A 17,616-nucleotide genomic window follows, 5' to 3' on the forward strand; every position below is an offset into this window, starting at 1 on the left:
AAGCAAAGAAAATGGCCTTTGCTGCAGTTAGGCCAAAGGAGAGCAAAATAGGGAAGGGAGGGCTAGCCAGGAAGAAGAGTGGGAGCTGCCCTTGTTGCTGCATATAACCAAGAAAAATAGAGTATGCACTAGAGTTATAACTTTTTGACTTAAAAAACAAACAAACAAACAAACAGACTGAAAAGGGGACTAATTCTCAGTTGTGAAAAAAGGTCACCCCGAAATGTAAAGTTGGAATCACTGTATCTGTAACATTACTACTCATAAGTATTAGCACTTTTTAAAACTTTATGGAACTGTTTAGAACTTTTACAGCTGCCTGGAACTTCCGAAAAATGTATTGGAGAATCACGGGAGGTGGGAGCCATCCGTACTGCAGACACCAAGAAGCAATCAGGGCGCGTTGCACAATCAAAGTGGTGCGGGAACTTTATGGTGCTTGTGTTCAGGACCCTTGTGTTTCTGGGACCCATAGATGGCTGTGGGGACATGCAACAGACCACGCTTATAGAGCGCATGAAACCCACAAAAATGGTTACCTCCACTGGGCCCTTAACTTTAGAAAAGGGGGGAGTTTCAGGGAGCATGTGGAAGATCGGGGAAAATCAAAACCCATTCCTCCTGATCAGAACTGATGAGTTGATGACCGCTGTAAGCAGATGAAAACATTAGCAGGATTGCAATAACACTTGTAATGTACAAAATAAAAAAAATCCTTCCAGTAGCACCTTTAAGACCAACTAAGTTAGTTTTTGGTATGAGCTTTCGTGTGCAAGCACACTTCTTCAGATACCTGAAGAAGTGTGCTTGCACACGAAAGCTCATACCAAAAACTAACTTAGTTGGTCTTAAAGGTGCTACTGGAAGGATTTTTTTTATTTTGACTATGGCAGACCAACACGGCTACCTATCTGTACTTGTAATGTAGCAATTGCTATGGAGAAAATGGAGTGATGTAAAATATGGACTGTTGAACAGTATGCAGTTGAAAACCCATGGAGGGGAAGGTGAGAAGTCCAAAGATTTGGAGAGATCTTTAAATATAGATATGTATGGTTGTATTGTTATAATCTTATACTTGCAAAATCAAATAAAAACTATTAAAAGAAAAGAATTGATGAGTTGGTTGTGTTGAGTGCTCACAGCCCATCCCAAACAAAACGTTCAGGTTCATTGGGCCCTTAATCCAAAGTGGGGCTGAAGGGGCCACATAGGTCAGGGGGACTTGAAACCCATTCCGTGTGACCAAGGACAACAGGAAATTCACATAGGGGGTCCAAGCAACCCACCCTGAAAGCAATATTTAGGTTCATCCCTCTCTTAAACCAAAATAGGCTTTCAGGGGCCACCTGGAAGGTTGGGGCGCTCTAACACATCCCTTGGGATTGCAGGGGGATGAGATGGTTGTGCACAACCTGCCACCCTCAAAAATATGTTTGTGGTGACATTTAAAACTAGCCCGTTTGGGGTGTCCTAAAAGCACGAGGGAAAGAAGGAAGAGCACAGCCACTTTTCATTTGTGATGTAGGCTTTTTGCTCTATCCCTCTCACTGTCTGCAGCTGTTCAGGGAATTGACAAGACAGGGGATATTTTATGCACCAGACTTTTCAGACTCAGTGCGAGAAATTATGAATCTCTGGAGAAATCCCTGGGAAAAATAAGAATATTTATGAAGCGGGGAAGCATCGCCCTGGCAACCTTCTGGAGTCTCTCTGTGGCTTGAGGAGCAGATGCAGAGCTGGAGAAAACATGTTTACAAGAACACAGAGAAGCAGCTGCCCTGTTTTGACATGGGCCAGCATAGGGTGGAAAGGTCAGCTTGGATTTTAAATAGCAATGCACCTTCGTTGGGGTCAGGACCAATATATTCTTCTAGAATGTATGCAAATGTATACACGCTCTACATAGAGTACCTACATCTGGACCCTGTGAACTCATGAAACGCACTCCCTTTACAAGGAGATTCTTATTCTTTATTCTTTATTGAGTTTATTTACCGTTGTATACATAGAGGTTTCAGGGGCGTTCACAGAAAAGATCACAACATATATAACCAGAATAAAAACAGCAACCCAATAACACCCACCCCCCGAAAGGAGCCACATTTTAAAAGGGTATAGGATGTCAATCAGGTCAACCAAAGGCCTGGTTAAAGAGGAAGGTTTTTGACTGGTGCCTAAAGGTGTATAATGAAGGCGCCAGGCAAACTTCCCTGGCAAGAGTATTCCACAGACAGGGAGCCACTGCAGAGAAGGCCCCGTTCTCATGTTGCCACCCTACGGACCTCTCAAGGAGGAGGCACACCAAGGAGGGCCTCAGAAGATGATCTCAGGGTCCGGGTAGGTTTATATGGGAAGAGGAGGTCCTTGAGGTATTGCAGTCCTGAGATCACGCTGACATGCTTGGATCTCCACATCCCCAAGGCCATCTTCCCCCTTACCAGACACATTCTCCACTAACTGAACCTTCCGCACCATCTGAATTATCACAAAAGCTTTGTCTCCTTGCACATTCTCTGAGGTTTGCAAATAACTCCAACCATTTGCAGTCATCCCCACCAAACAGAACTTTATTTTTCCAATACAACACAACTTAAGTACAGGCAACTCGTCGTTTGCACGGGGGTTGCGTTCTGGGTCATCGCACAGCAGCAGTCACGCAAAAGCCCATTTTGCCCCCCCTTGTCTTCTGGGGCTGAAAACGACGTGTGGGTTACACATGCACGTCAATCTATCGCTCACACGATGGTTCCCACCTGCATAAGAAAAAATCCTTGTTTTGTATGGAGTCAGCAGGGATAGAAGGTGCCTTCATGGAGGGAATCAAATCAATTTATTCTAGTCAAAGAGCCAAACTGATTATTAACAACAACTTAACTGATACATTCGAGATTTCTAAGGGTACGAGACAAGGCTGCCCCCTGTCACCGCTTCTTTTCATAATGATATTGGAAGTAATTGCAAATAAGATAAGGGAAACACCAGAGATACGAGGAATTAGAATTGGGGCGAAAGAATTCAAACTGAAAGCATACGCGGATGACTTGGTAATCTCACTGGAGGACCCAAAACAAAGTATGGACAAGGTCCTGGTACTTCTAGAGGAATTTGGGAGAGTAGCGGGCTTCAAGCTAAATAAAACTAAAACTAAAATGATGGTAAAGAACATGGGGGAAGACCTAAGGAGGCAGTTAGAACTCAAATCAGGAGTTAAAGAAGTAAAAAAAGTAAAATACCTAGGAGTGCGGCTTACAATGAAAAACATAAATTTAATGGCTGATAACTACATAAATACCTGGAAGGATATCCAAAAGGAATTAGACATCTGGAACAGGATAAAACTCTCCTGCTCAGGTAGAATGGCAGCAATCAAGATGTGCATACTGCCGAAACTATTATTCTTATTCCAAAACGCCCCGGTGATCAGAGGAAGTGCAATATTCCAAAACTGGCAAAAAATTCTCTCCAAATTTATATGGCAAGGTAAAAGACCGAGAATCAGATTTAAATTGCTAACAGATAAAAAAGACAAGAGGATTCTCGGCCCCAAATTTGAGACTGTACTATGAAGCCTCGTGCCTTTGCTGGCTAAGAGAATGGATCATTTTGAAAAATACAGATCTGCTAGACCTAGAAGGATTTGACTTAAGATTTGGTTGGCATGCTTATCTCTGGCAGAATAAGGAAAAGGTGCATAAAGGCTTCTTGAATCATATTATCAGAGGAACATTGTTAGAAATATGGGAAAGGAACAAGAAACTATTGGGGGGGGGAACTCCCTGGTGGTTATCGCCTATAGATATGTTGACTATTAAAAAAACAAATATGGAAGGTGAGAGATGGACCTATGAAGACCTCCTAGAAAGATCAGAAAGAGGATGGAAAATTAGACCATATGAAGAGCTAAAAAGTAAATTATCAGGTTGGCTGCAGTACCATCAAATTAATGCCTTATGGAAGGATGATAAAAAGATCGGAATGAACGGAAAAAAATCCAAGTTCCAGGTAGAAATAATAGAAGGTAAAACCAAATTACTATCTAAAATGTACAATCAGCTATTAGAATGGGACATCAAGGACGAGGAGGTTAAGGATGTCATGACAAAATGGGCAATAGACCTCAGATACAATTTGGATTTTAACAAATGGACGAGGCTGTGGACTAAAGGAATGAATTTTACAGCTTGCACCACCCTTAGAGAAAATATGGAAAAGATGATGTACCGTTGGTACATCACCCCTGTGAAACTGCAAAAAATGTATAAGACTGGAGATAATAGGTGTTGGAAGTGTAAAACCAAAGAAGGAAGCTTCTTCCATATGTGGTGGAAGTGTGAAGAAATCAAAAAAATTTGGGAATCAATATACAATGAACAGAAAAAAATACTTAAATACACCTTCGTTAAAAAACCCGAAGCTTTTCTTCTGGGAATGATTGGAGACGAGATTAAAAAAGAGGATCACATAATGTTTCAATACGCAATCGTAGCTGCCAGGATCTTGTTAGCAAAAAATTGGAAAACCCCAAATATCCCGACTGTTAAAGATTGGCAAACTAAATTATTTGAATATATGGATTTGGCAAAAATGACACAGAATATTAGACAGCGAAAAGGTACAAAGTTTATTGACGATTGGACTAAATTTATAACATATATGGAATCAAATTCTAGAGATATAAAAATCACAGTAGGTTTGATATAACCCTTGCGATGTTCAGATGACATAAAATGAAAACTGCAGAACAGAATTACTATTTCACATAACCCAAAACCGAGGTGGAGGGAAGTCAACTATTATTTCTGTTAACTGATGTTTGCCTTCTAAGTGTGCTTATATTTTCTGTTTCTTTTTTCATTGGTGTGTTTTGTTCAATTCTTTTTTTCTTTGTTGTTGTTGTTGTTGTTTGGCATAGAAAATTAATAAAAAGGGAAAAAAAGAAAACAAAAATTCCTTGTTAAAATACTGAATTTCATAACGTAAGTTATGTCCTGCTTATCTCCCATACAGCCGTAACATATAATGCATCTCTAACAGCAACAGCTTGGAAGGAAAAGGAGGGGGAGAGGAATCAATGATGATTATTTAAATTACATCTTTAAATATTCCCTCATTGCGAGAAGTGAGGTTACAGGGAACCAGACAGAAAGCCTTCTCGGTAGTGGCGCCCGCCCTGTGGAACACCCTCCCTTCAGATGTGAGGGAAATAAGTAGCTATCTTATCTTTAAAAGACATCTGAAGGCAGCCCTGTTTAGGGAAGTTTTTAATATTTAACGCTGTATTGTTTTTAACACTCGATTGGAAGCTGCCCAGAGTGGCTGGGGAAACTCAGCCAGAAGGGCGGGGTATAAATAATAAATTATTATTATTATTATTATTATTATTATTATTATTATTATTATTAACAATGTATAAATAAGGCATCTTTTCTATCTACAATGATGTCCCTATGTTGAGCTTTCTACCTGAACAATCTTCCACATTTTCTACGCTAACATCCTTCTCAATATTTCTTCTTCTCTAGTAGGATTTCTGTTTATCACTGAAGTTTTTTTCCATGGTTCGTGGACTTCGTTCGTTCAGGCAATCGGGGAATCGTAGAGTTGGAAGGGCCTGGATGGTAATCTAGTCCAAGCGCCTGCAATGGAAGAATCTTAACTAAAGCATTCATGACAGGTGGCTGTCCAACACTCCAAGGAAGGAGAGTCCACAATCTTCCGAGGTGAGGGAGTCCGTTCCACTGTCAAACATCTCTTACTGTTGGAAAGTTCTTCCTGACATTTAGTCAGAATCTCCTGCCTTGGAACTTGAATCCATTGGATCTGATCCTACCTTCCAGAGCAGGAGAAAACAAGCTTGCTCCATCTTCCATGGGACAGACTTTTAGATATTTAAGGTGCTCTTTCACATCTCCTCTCAGTTTCCTCTTTTCTAGGCTTAACATACCCAACTCCCTCAACTGTTCCTCATAAGGCTTGGTTTCCAGACCCTTGATCGTCTTGGTCACCCTTCTCTGCACATACAATCTTCTTAAATTGTGGTGCCCAGAACTGGACACAGTATTCCATGTGTCTGCTGACCAACGCTAAGTAGATTGGTACTATTCAGCCTTGGTCAGACCACACCTAGAATATTGTGTCCAGTTCTGGGCACCACAATTTAAGAAAGCCTCTCCTCCTTACAGAGGGGAGGAGTTGTGAATGGGAGCCGTTTCCCGTGTCGGCAGGGGGCGTTCCGGCCCCTGCCCAGCTGGCCCGGCTGCCACGTCCCGCCCCCAGGTAGCCAACCAGTCAGGTGGAGGCTTGGGGGTGGGGTTTAGCCGCTCAAATGCGGCCGCAGCAATGCTTCCCTTTCACTGCACTGCTGGTTTTCGTCAGATCACCCACCTGCCATAGCTTGGTTCTTGACCTTGCTATGGACCTGTGGTTGGTCGCCTTGGTTGCCCAACTGGCTAATTGGCACCAGCCACTTGGTTTTTCGCCTACCTCGTAGCAAATCGTCAGAACTTTTTGGGTATTGGCGGTTAGGCATTGGAATATGTTTGTGTATTGGAGGGCAGGGTGTGGCCATCGCCTACCTCTGCACTTTATGGGTATTCCGGTAAAGGAATCTGGCGGTCGTGGATCCTGTCCAACGCCTTTGTGGTGGCTTCTCCTTGTGCCCTCCATCTTTCCCAACATCAGGGTCTTTCCCTGGGAGTCTTCTCTTCTCATGCGGTGGCCAAAGTCTTGGAGCCTCAGCTTCACGATCTGTCCTTCCAGTGAGCACTCAGGGCCGATTTCTTTAAGAATGGATAGGATATATGAATGGAGATATATATATATAAAATTTGTTTTTTTTTAACATATCATTTACAACCATCACATATCATAACTTCTTAGCTTATACATTGTTTTAGACTTCCGTCAACACCTCTGATGATTTTCTGTTCTTTATCACTTATTCTGCATTTCTTAATATATCTATTACTCTTAATTATCATCAACTAATAATTCTGGTAGTCTTTCTTGCAATAGTTCATATAGTTCTCCTTACAAAACTTCTTGCAGTCCTACTAGCGTACTGTGTTCATTACTATTACTTTTTCAAATAGTTCATATAATTTACTCCGATCTTCTAAGAATCTCTGGTTCCCGTAGGTTTCGAATCCTTCCAGTTAATTTATCCAATTCTGCATAGTCCATCAATTTCAATCCGCCATTCTTCTTTCCTTGGTAGCTCTTCTTGCTTCCATTTTTGTGCCAATAATAGCTTGAGCTGAGATTCCAGCCTGGCAAGGGGGGTGGACTAGATGACCCCCGGGATCCCTTCCAGACGCTCCCATGCTTCTAGTGAGGGGTCCCCTGCTCCTTGGGGCCTTCTTCGCCCCTGCCAGCTGCTCCTCCTGCTTCCGGCCTGGGGGGGCGCAGCTCAAGGGGGTCTCCCAAATGGGGCATGGGGGGGGAGCTCCTGCCTTGTTGGAGGAGAGAGCGGTGTTCCGCTTGTGCTCGGCTTGCGAAGGGTTAAAAGGCACAGAGCTGTGTTTCTAGAGAGGACAGGAAGTAGAGGCGGGGGGGGCAAGGTCCTCCCGAGCAAAAGCCCCTCCCTCGCCATTCCCGCCTGCAAGCGGAGGGGCTGCTTCGGTCTCCCTCTCTCTCTTGCAAGAGCTGCCTGGGGGTGAGTCTCGCCTCCCTCTCCCTCCGGGTGCAAGGGGGAGAAGGGGCTGCAGGGGAGGATGCCTGGGGGGCTGGCCAGATCGGGGAGGGGGCAGACATTCCCCGCCAGGGGGGGCCAGGGCTCTGCCCCGCTCTTCTTGCTGGCCCCGTGGGGGAGGGGGGAGGGGGTCTTGGAGGGGGGAGCCTGCAGAGAGAGCCCTGGAGTCTCGATCAAGAGTTGAGGAGGAGGAGGAGGAGGAAGGGTCTTCTTCCTCTTGCCCAGCATCGCTACTGTGTCTTTTCTCCTGGCAGATCAAGGAGACAGCAGAAACCGCTACATTTTTAGCCGGGCGATTAGAGCCAGATCTCTCATGGTTGGATCGCTTTTCTAACGTAGCTCGGCTTTTTTCTTTCTTTAATCAGTTTGGTCGTTTATACTGATGTACTTTGTATACCAAACCATACAAAAATATATAGCAAACTATATCTGGTCTAGGGAACTATGCCCCACAAATAACCCAGAGATGCATTTTCAATAAAAGCACACATTCTGCTCATGTAAAAACACCAGGCAGGTTTGGAGTACATTGTCAGGAGCAGGGCTAGGCAAACTGAGGCCCGGGGGCCGGATGCGGCCCAATCGCCTTCTAAATCCGGCCCGGGGACGGTCCAGGAATCGGTGTGCTTTTCCATGAGTAGAATACAGTGGTACCTTGGATTAAGTACTTAATTCGTTCTGGAGGTCCATTCTTAACCTGAAACTGTTCTTAACCTGAGGTACCACATTAGCTAATAATAATAATGGGGCCTCCCGCTGCTGCCGTGCCGCCAGAGCACAATTTCTGTTCTCATCCTGAAGCAAAGTTCTTAACCCGAGGTACTATTTCTGGGTTAGCGGAGTCTGTAACCTGAAGCATATGTAACCTGAAGCGTATGTAACCCGAGGTACCACTGTGTGTCCTTTTATTTAAAATGCATCTCTGGGTTATTTGTGGGGCATAGGGATTTGTTCCTTTTTCTCTCTCTTCAAAATATAGTCCGGCCCACCACATGGTCTGAGGGACGGTGGACTGACCCACGGCTGAAAAAGGTTGCTGACCCCTGGTCTATAGCTCTCCTTCTGGAGCCAGAGAGGATAATCACTTTCAAGGGCACCATTTAAGATGTAGAGGTTTAGCCTGAATGCTGTTTGAGCGAAGCAGATGCCTGCAAAGTTTGATTTCTGATCTTTGGAACAACGGGTGAGGAGGAATCCACTGGCTTCACGGTTGGGAGGAGAGCATTTGTGCTGTGCATAAAGGGCATGATCATTAGGGCCCAATCTGGCATTGAGATCCCCTCCTAAAACTACAGATGCCTTTGGTTAAGCAAAATAAGGTCAGTGGTATAAATTTCCCTTTCAATCCACAAGTCTCTGATCTGAGATTTCTGCCTCATTGGGGTCACATCAGCGTAAATTACCAACAGGGCCTGATGGCTGAATTGGATTAACACTGCCCTGGCTTATGACTTAGAATCATAGAATCATAGGGTTGGAAGAGACCACAAGGGCCATCGAGTCCAACCCCCTGCCAAACAGGAAACACCATCAGAGCACTCCTGACATATGGTTGTCAAGCCTCTGCTTAAAGACCTCCAAAGAAGGAGACTCCACCACACTCCTTGGCAGCAAATTCCACTGTCGAACAGCTCTTACTGTCAGGAAGTTCTTCCTAATGTTTAGGTGGAATCTTCTTTCTTGTAGTTTGGATCCATTGCTCCGTGTCCGCTTCTCTGGAGCAGCAGAAAACAACCTTTCTCCCTCCTCTATATGATATCCTTTTATATATTTGAACATGGCTATCATATCACCCCTTAACCTCCTCTTCTCCAGGCTAAACATGCCCAGCTCCCTTAGCCGTTCCTCATAAGGCATCGTTTCCAGGCCTTTGACCATTTTGGTTGCCCTCCTCTGGACACGTTCCAGTTTGTCAGTGTCCTTCTTGAACTGTGGTGCCCAGAACTGGACACAGTACTCCAGGTGAGGTCTGACCAGAGCAGAATACAGTGGCACTATTACTTCCCTTGATCTAGATGCTATACTCCTATTGATGCAGCCCAGAATTGCATTGGCTTTTTGAGCTGCCGCGTCACACTGTTGGCTCATGTCAAGTTTGTGGTCAACCAAGACTCCTAGATCCTTTTCACATGTACTGCTCTCAAGCCAGGTGTCACCCATCTTGTATTTGTGCCCCTCATTTTTTTGCCCAAGTGCAATACTTTACATTTCTCCCTGTTAAAATTCATTTTGTTTGTTTTGGCCCAGTTCTCTAATCTGTCAAGGTCGTTTTGAAGTGTGATCCTGTCCTCTGGGGTGTTAGCCACCCCTCCCAGTTTGGTGTCATCTGCAAATTTGATCAGGATGCCCTTGAGTCCATCATCCAAGTCGTTGATAAATATGTTGAATAAGACCGGGCCCAAGACAGAACCCTGTGGCACCCCACTAGAGGGCTTGAAATGGCACGTAGGGTAGTGGAGACTAAGACCCCCAGGCCCCCTTTCGCTCTTCCACGCTTTACCCCTAGATCTGCCCCAGTTGAGAATGAATGAAATCCATTGAGTATCAGCTCATCCGCTGTCCATGTTTTCAGGATCATTATGATGCAATGGTGGGAATGAAAGTCTTTAAAACAAGGATTTCTGCTGGATGCGGACCACCCGGCCGCATTCCAGGATAAAAGCTAGGTCACTTGATTGTCATGCAGTTGCATTATGGGTAATTTTTGCAGGAGCAAGAGCTTCGCATTGGTTTGAGATGGTTGTAACTGCGTCTCCTTCTGTGACGAGGGAGAAGGTGCTGTGCCACCATGTTCCTGCTCCTCTGTTCTAGCGAGGAGACTGGGAGAATCAGTGCAGCGTGGTCAGCAATATGTGAATTCCAGGCAAGCAGGGCTGCCATCTCTTCAGCAGGGGAGACTTCCTTTCACTTGTCCGAGGAGAGGAGAGGGGAACTGTTTCTCCTGCGAATCCGGTTCCCTCAGGGTCAGGTGGGACTTCTGAGATGGGGAAGCACATGGGGCCCTATTTCCAGGTTGGGCTTCTTCAAGTGCTTGTCAGAGGTTTCTTTTGCTTGCAGGGCAGATGCTTTGGGGAATCAGCTACTTGGGGTTGTAAAGATTCCTGGTATACTACTGGTATACACGGAATATTCAGAAGAGTCACTCTCTGCATCACTTCCACTATTATTAGTAATGTACTAGGGTGACCCTGCTGGGAGTACAAGATTCCCGATGGCTTTGCTCACAAGGGTCATAGGAACGTGCAAGCCCACTCACCGCAACAAGGTGTTGATCCAGCAAGTGAGAAGTACATTTTTGCTAATTTAACCGGGGACAAATACCATCAAAACACCAGAAAATTTAAAACCAATAATAATCATAATAATAATCATAATAATTTATTATTTATACCCCGCCCATCTGGCTGGGTTTCCCCATCCACTCTGGGTGGCTTCCAACAGAATATTAAAATGCAATAATCTATTAAACATTAAAAGCTTCCCTAAACAGGGCTGCCTTAAGATATCTTCTAAAAGTCTGGTAGTTGTTTCTCTCTTTGACATCTGGTGGGAGAGCATTCCACAGGGCAGGAGCCACTACAGAGAAGGCCCTATGCCTGGTTCCCTGTAACTTGGCTTCTCACAGGGAGGAAACTGCCAGAAGGACACTGGACCTCAGTGTCTGGGCAGAACGATGGGGGTGGAGACACTCCTTCAGGTATACTGGGCCGAGGCCGTTTAGGGCTTTAAAAGTCAGCATCGACACTTTGAATTGTGCTTGGAAACGTACTGCGAGCCAGTGTAGTTCTTTCAAGACCGGTGTTATGTGGTCTCGGTGGCCTAACTTCCAAATCTAACTTCCAAAGCCAGTCCGTCATTAATTTATTATGTCCCACATCCTTCGCCCATTTTATCATAACGCATTTGACCTGGTCCTCTTTGGTGTCCCATTCCAAAAGCAGATCGTTCATTTTTGACAGCTGTTTTATACTACCTTCTACTATTTCTCTCTGAAATCTTGACATTTGATAACTAAATCCTTTCTTTTCATGATTTTTAAAAGTTTCATTTAGTTGTAAATAGTGTAACCAGTCTATTACATTTTCTCTTACTTCTTCAAAGTCCTTTAATTTTAATTGGTTGTCAGTTTCAGTTAACAGCTCTTTATGACTATGAAAAATTTTATGAACTTTTGCCTTATGATACCATAGATAAGCATGCCTGGTGTTGCAGTCTTCAGGTTTGGGGACAAGATGGTGACTGGTTTTTGCCCCAAGTTCTTTCCATAAGCCCCACTGAGTTCAATGGGATCTATTCTCAGGTCTCTACTTTGCAGACCATGCCGGTCTTACGAAGAGGGGAGAGGAGTAAACAGAGGAAATTGGAACCACTGGAAATGTTTATAAATGGGGTTTCTGTTGGGAAGGGGCTGCCCCATTTGTGCTTTTCCAGGGGCAGGAGAATCCAGTGAGAGCCAGTGTGGCGCAGTGGTTAAAAGCGGTAGACTCGTAATCTGGTGAACCGGGTTCGCATCTCTGCTCCTCCACATGCAGCTGCTAGGTGACCTTGGGCTAGTCACACTTCTCTGAAGTCTCTCAGCTCCACTCACCTCACAGAGTGTTTGTTGTGGGGGAGGAAGGGAAAGGAGAATGTTAGCCGCTTTGAGACTCCTTTATGTAGTGATAAAGCGGGATATCAAATCCAAACGCTTCATCTTCTTCTCTTCTTCTTCCCTGCAGGGCCTTTGAGGCTCCCTTTGCTTCTTCCTCTCTCCCAGGACCCTGCAGCTTGTTTTGGCTCCTTGACTCTTCAGGAAGGATGAAAGAGATGGATCCTGCAAAGCTAGCGGGGATGGAAGGGGGAAGATGGACGGTTGACCTGGTCAGGTTGTCTCCTGCATCCCTCTTCACAGCCTCTGAGCGTTCCTCTCTAGGGCTCTCAGAGAGATCTGGTGAGTTCCAGGGGAGGGGAGATGGGGACATGGAGGGATGGAGCCAGAGAAGTATTGGGGCTTGCTCACCCTGGGGGTGGGGGGAGGCAGACAGGCAGGCGGAGATTGAGAAGGTGAGCACCTTTCTGGGCTCCACCACCTGCCTGCCTGCGCCTTTGTCATCTGCAGGGAATTTGAGCTAGGAATACATCACAGCTCCCCGGCCACCACGATGTATTGGCAGCTCAAAATGTCTAATACCAGTGCCGTGACCTGAATGCCCTACCAATGTCAAAAAACTTACTGCTCCATCACACAGCAGTAGAAGCAACGAACTCTGCATGAGGAAGTCCAGGAGGAGAATCGTGGGATCCTGGACGCTCTTGGTAAAGCTCCCCGTTGGATCATAAGATCAGTTTTGAAATTCCATACATACATTCCTCCCCCCCAGGAGATCCTACAATATAGCTCCCTTTCTGTTCTTCAGACATAGAATATTCTGCCAGCTTTAACTTTCCAATGATAGTTACAATTCTGTCACATGACTCTGGCAATCTTTCTTTTCTTCATGTCTTAGACCAAAAAAGTTTCTTATAAAATTGCGATGACATCTACTAAATTTATAAACTTTCCCTAAATTGTGAAGAATTTCTCTGGCAGTAAGCCATCTGCCTCAATACATTATATCATTTCAATTCTGTATAACACTGTTCTCATTCTCCTATTCCACTGTGTAAAACTTCCTATGTACATCCTAAAAATTTCTTTCTACTTTTCGATCTGCCTTTAAAAAATGTTTCTGAGAGGATAATTAAGAGTACACTGGCAAAGAGGTCAAAATGTTAATGTCAGTTTCTGAGGTAAAATGTGTCACTTTACAACTCTGCACCTGTCTTTCTGGATTATTCATGGTTTTCTGGATTTTGTGGGCCCCAAACCCATTTTCTGTGGTATTTATATGTGTGGAGGTTGCCCTGGGTTGTTTGACCCTTGAAAAACATAGCTTTTTTTATTCTAGAAAAGACACCACAAGATTCTCTGTTTAGAGTTTATACAGAACACATTACATTACTTGATATACTAAAACACGTTTGCATGTGCTTATATCTAATATATCTATATCTATTATGTATTGATTTTGATTATTTCTACATTTATTCCATTTTTTATTCAAGACAATAAGCTCAGAAATCCAAAATAATTCAACATCAAATAATGCCGCTACATTAGGTATGAAGAGGGAATTACAAGTGCTTCTATCTATATGAGACTTTACAGACTTTTTCTGAGGCACATAGCAGCATAAAACAGGCAGCAGGTGCTCTCACAGAAAACCTCTCTCTCACTCGACAGTTGAGATCAGACCTAACTGAAAAAATGGCCTTCTGGAGTGACAGTCACCCTTTCCATAGCAACTTGGAGGCAACATTCACACACAGAGTTGTTAGGGAAGTTGAGGTAATTTCTGTCAGGTTTGGGTTTCTGTTTTAGCCTCTGCCCGTTTTTTAAAGAGAAGACCAATGTTAGAGTTGGAGTGGATTTCATGATTGTGGCAACAAAAATCCGTCCTAGAAAAGAGGTCGACAAATGCTGGTCGACAAAGGCCACGACCTCTGTAGAAAGACCTCACAACTTCTGTTCTTCCTCTTTGACAAATTTTCATTAGCATTGTTCAATAATTGGGGGCTCCGTTTCTTCCTGAGGATCTAATTAGTTTCTGTCTTTGTTGTAGGTGGTGATGAATTGGAAATGAAGAATGGGGGAGACCATGACAAAATCCACACAGTGGAGAAGCCAAATCAAAATTGGGAGTATGGAGAGAGCTCCAGTCAGAGTTCCCGTTCCCACCAAAGAACTCAAAGCGGGAAGGAAGGCTATCAGTGCTCAGAATGTGGGAAGAGCTTCAGTCGGAAGGACAGTCTTACTTTGCATCAAAGAATTCATACTGGAGAGAAACCCTATCAGTGCCTGGAATGTGGAAAGAGGTTTCGTCAGAGTGGGAATCTCACTTCCCACAAAAGAATACATACAGGAGAGAAACCTTACCAGTGCTTGCAATGTGGAAAGAGCTTCAGTCACAGCACCCATCTCACTTCCCACCAAAGAATTCATACAGGAGAGAAACCCTATCAGTGCTTTGAATGTGGAAAGAGCTTCAGTCACAGTTACAGTCTCACTTCCCACCAAAGAATTCATACAGGAGAGAAACCCTATCAGTGCTTTGAATGTGGAAAGAGCTTCAGTTGGAAGGACAGTCTCACTTCCCATCAAAGAATTCATACAGAGGAGAAACCCTTTCAGTGCTTTGAATGTGGAAAGAGCTTCAGTCGAAGCTCACATCTCGCTTCCCATCAAAGAATTCACACAGGGGAGAAACCCTATCAGTGCCTTGAATGTGGAAAGAGCTTCAGTCACAGCTCCCATCTCACTTCCCACCAAAGAATTCATACAGGAGAGAAACCCTATCAGTGCTTTGAATGTGGAAAGAGCTTCAGTCACAGTTACAGTCTCACTTCCCATCAAAGAATTCATACAGAGGAGAAACCCTATCAGTGCTTGGAATGTAGGAAGAGCTTCAGTCGGAAGCACAAACTCACTTTGCATCAAAGAATTCATACTGGAGAGAAACTCCATCATTGCTTGGAATGTGGGAAGAGCTTCAGTCGGAAGGACAGTCTCACTTCGCATGAAAGAATTCATACAGGGGAGAAACCCTATCAGTGCTTTGAATGTGGAAAGAGCTTCAGTAAGAGTGCCCATCTCACTTCCCATCACACAATTCATACAGGGGAGAAACCCTATTAGTGCTCGGAATGTGAGAAGAACTTCAGTCGGAAGGACAAACTCACTTTGCATCAAAGAATTCATACAGGGGAGAAACCCTATCAATAATAATAATAATAATAATAAATTTTATTTATATCCCGCCCTCCCCAGCCGAAGCCGGGCTCAGGGCAGCTAACAACAATCAAATAATCAAACAGTAAAATAGTCATACAATCTAAAAAATATTTCATTATAAAAATTAATTAAATCAAATTGGTGGCAACCAATTAAGCAAAATTCTGTGCAGGTTGCCAGAGGAGGGAATCAGGCTGCGCCCTGACCAAAGGCCTGGCGGAACAACTCTGTCTTGCAGGCCCTGCGGAAAGATGTCAGGTCCCGCAGGGCCCTAGTCTCTTGTGACAGAGCATTCCACCAGATTGGAGCCGCAGCCGAGAAGGCCCTGGCTCTAGTTGAGGCCAGCCTAACCTCTCTGAGGCCTGAGACCTTGAGGATGTTATTATTTGCAGACCGTAGGTTTCTCTGTGGGGCATACCAGGAGAGGCAGTCCCATAGGTACGAGGGTCCTAGGCCGTATAGGGCTTTAAAGGTTAAAACCAGCACCTTAACCCTGATCCTGTACTCCACCGGGAGCCAGTGCAGCTGGTATAGTACCGGATGAATGTGATCTCGCAGCAAAGACCCCATAAGGAGTCTCGCCGTGGCATTCTGCACCCGCTGGAGTTTCTGGGTCAGTCTCAAGGGCAGCCCCACGTAGAGCGAGTTACAATAATCCAGTCTGGAGGTGACCGTCGCATGGATCACAGTGGCTAGGTCAGGGGGAGAGAGATAAGGGGCCAACTGCTTAGCTTGGTGGAGATGAAAAAATGCCGCCTTTGTTATAGCTGTAATCTGCGCCTCCATAGAGAGGGAGGTATCGAAGATTACACCCAAACTCTTAACGGACGGTGCTGGCACTAATTGCACCCCCGCAAGAGATAAGAGTTGCCCCCTCAATCCCATATCGTCCCGCCCCAGCCAGAGGACCTCTGTCTTCGAAGGATTTAACTTCAACCGGCTCCCACGTAACCATCCAGCCACAGCTTCCAGACATCTGGTCAGTGTGTCTGGGGCCGAGTCAGGATGGCCATCCATCAACAGATAGAGTTGGGTGTCATCAGCATACTGATGGCAACCCAGCCCAAAACTCCGGACAAGCTGGGCGAGGGGGCGCATAAAGATGTTAAAAAGCATCGGGGAGAGAATTGCACCATGAGGCACTCCACACACCAAGGAGTGGCGCGATGACAATTCCCCCCCAAGCGCCACCCTCTGTCCCCGACCAGAGAGAAACGAGCGCAGCCATTGAAAGACTGTGCCCTGGATCCCCACGTCGGCAAGGCGGTGGTCCAGGAGTTCGTGATCTACCATGTCAAAGGCTGCTGACAGATCTAGAAGAATCAGCAGCCCCGACCCGCCTCGATCCAGCTGCCTACGGAGATCATCTGTTAGGGCGACCAGAGCTGTCTCGGTCCCATGACCAGCGCGGAAGCTGGACTGGAATGGGTCCAAAGCAGATGTTTCATCCAGAAACCTACCAAGCTGTTCAGCAACCGCTCTTGGAACCGCTATCAGTGCTTTGACTGTGGAAAGAGCTTCAGTCACAGCACCCATCTCACTTCCCATCAAAGAATCCATACAGGGGAGAAACCCTATCACTGCTTGGAGTGTGGGAAGAGCTTCAAAAAGAGGGCAGGTCTCATCCGCCATCAAATAATTCATACAGTGGCACCTCAGGTTAAAAACTTAATTCGTTCTGGAGGTCCATTCTTAACCTGAAACTGTTCTTAAGCTGAAGCACCACTTTAGCTAATGGGGCTTCCTGCTGCTGCCTCACGATTTCTGTTCTCACTCTGAAGCAAAGTTCTTAACCCGAGGTACTATTTCTGGGTTAGTGGAGTCTGTAACCTGAAGTGTGTGTAACTTGAGGTACCACTGTACAGGGCATGAAGTGTATAAGAAATGTGGAAAGATTTTCTCTTCCAAGAGGCGTCTAGCTTCCCATGAAGAAATTCATGTGATTGAGCTGGTGGTTGCTGAAGAACTCCAGGCATGCCTGGAGGATGGGGACCATTTGGATCCATTCCAATTGGGAATCAGGCCTCATATTGGGACTGAAACTGTATTGGTTGTGCTGGTCCATGATCTCCGGCGCACTAAGGACAAAGGTGAAAGCTGCTTCCTGCTTCTG

At 45.1% G+C, this 17,616-nt stretch overlaps 1 protein-coding gene and 1 long non-coding RNA gene across 2 annotated transcripts in view; one reads left to right on the forward strand and one right to left on the reverse strand.

Annotated features, from left to right (window-relative positions):
* LOC308470280 overlaps positions 1–17,616 on the reverse strand; it is a 267,788-nt gene that overhangs the window by 196,001 nt on the left and 54,171 nt on the right. The gene's annotated exons all lie outside the window — the stretch shown is intronic.
* Positions 7,591–17,272, forward strand: LOC308469912 (uncharacterized protein). The gene is made up of 4 exons (XM_080993012.1): positions 7,591–7,657; positions 10,505–10,661; positions 12,412–12,623; positions 14,335–17,272. Exons 3-4 carry the CDS (start codon positions 12,491–12,493, stop codon positions 15,405–15,407), a joined length of 1,206 nt encoding a protein of 401 aa, XP_080849138.1. The 5' UTR covers positions 7,591–7,657; positions 10,505–10,661; positions 12,412–12,490; the 3' UTR covers positions 15,408–17,272.

The sequence above is a fragment of the Podarcis pityusensis genome (assembly GCF_964106645.2).
Source record: "Podarcis pityusensis genome assembly, chromosome: 2".
Taxonomy (NCBI): domain Eukaryota; kingdom Metazoa; phylum Chordata; class Lepidosauria; order Squamata; family Lacertidae; genus Podarcis; species Podarcis pityusensis.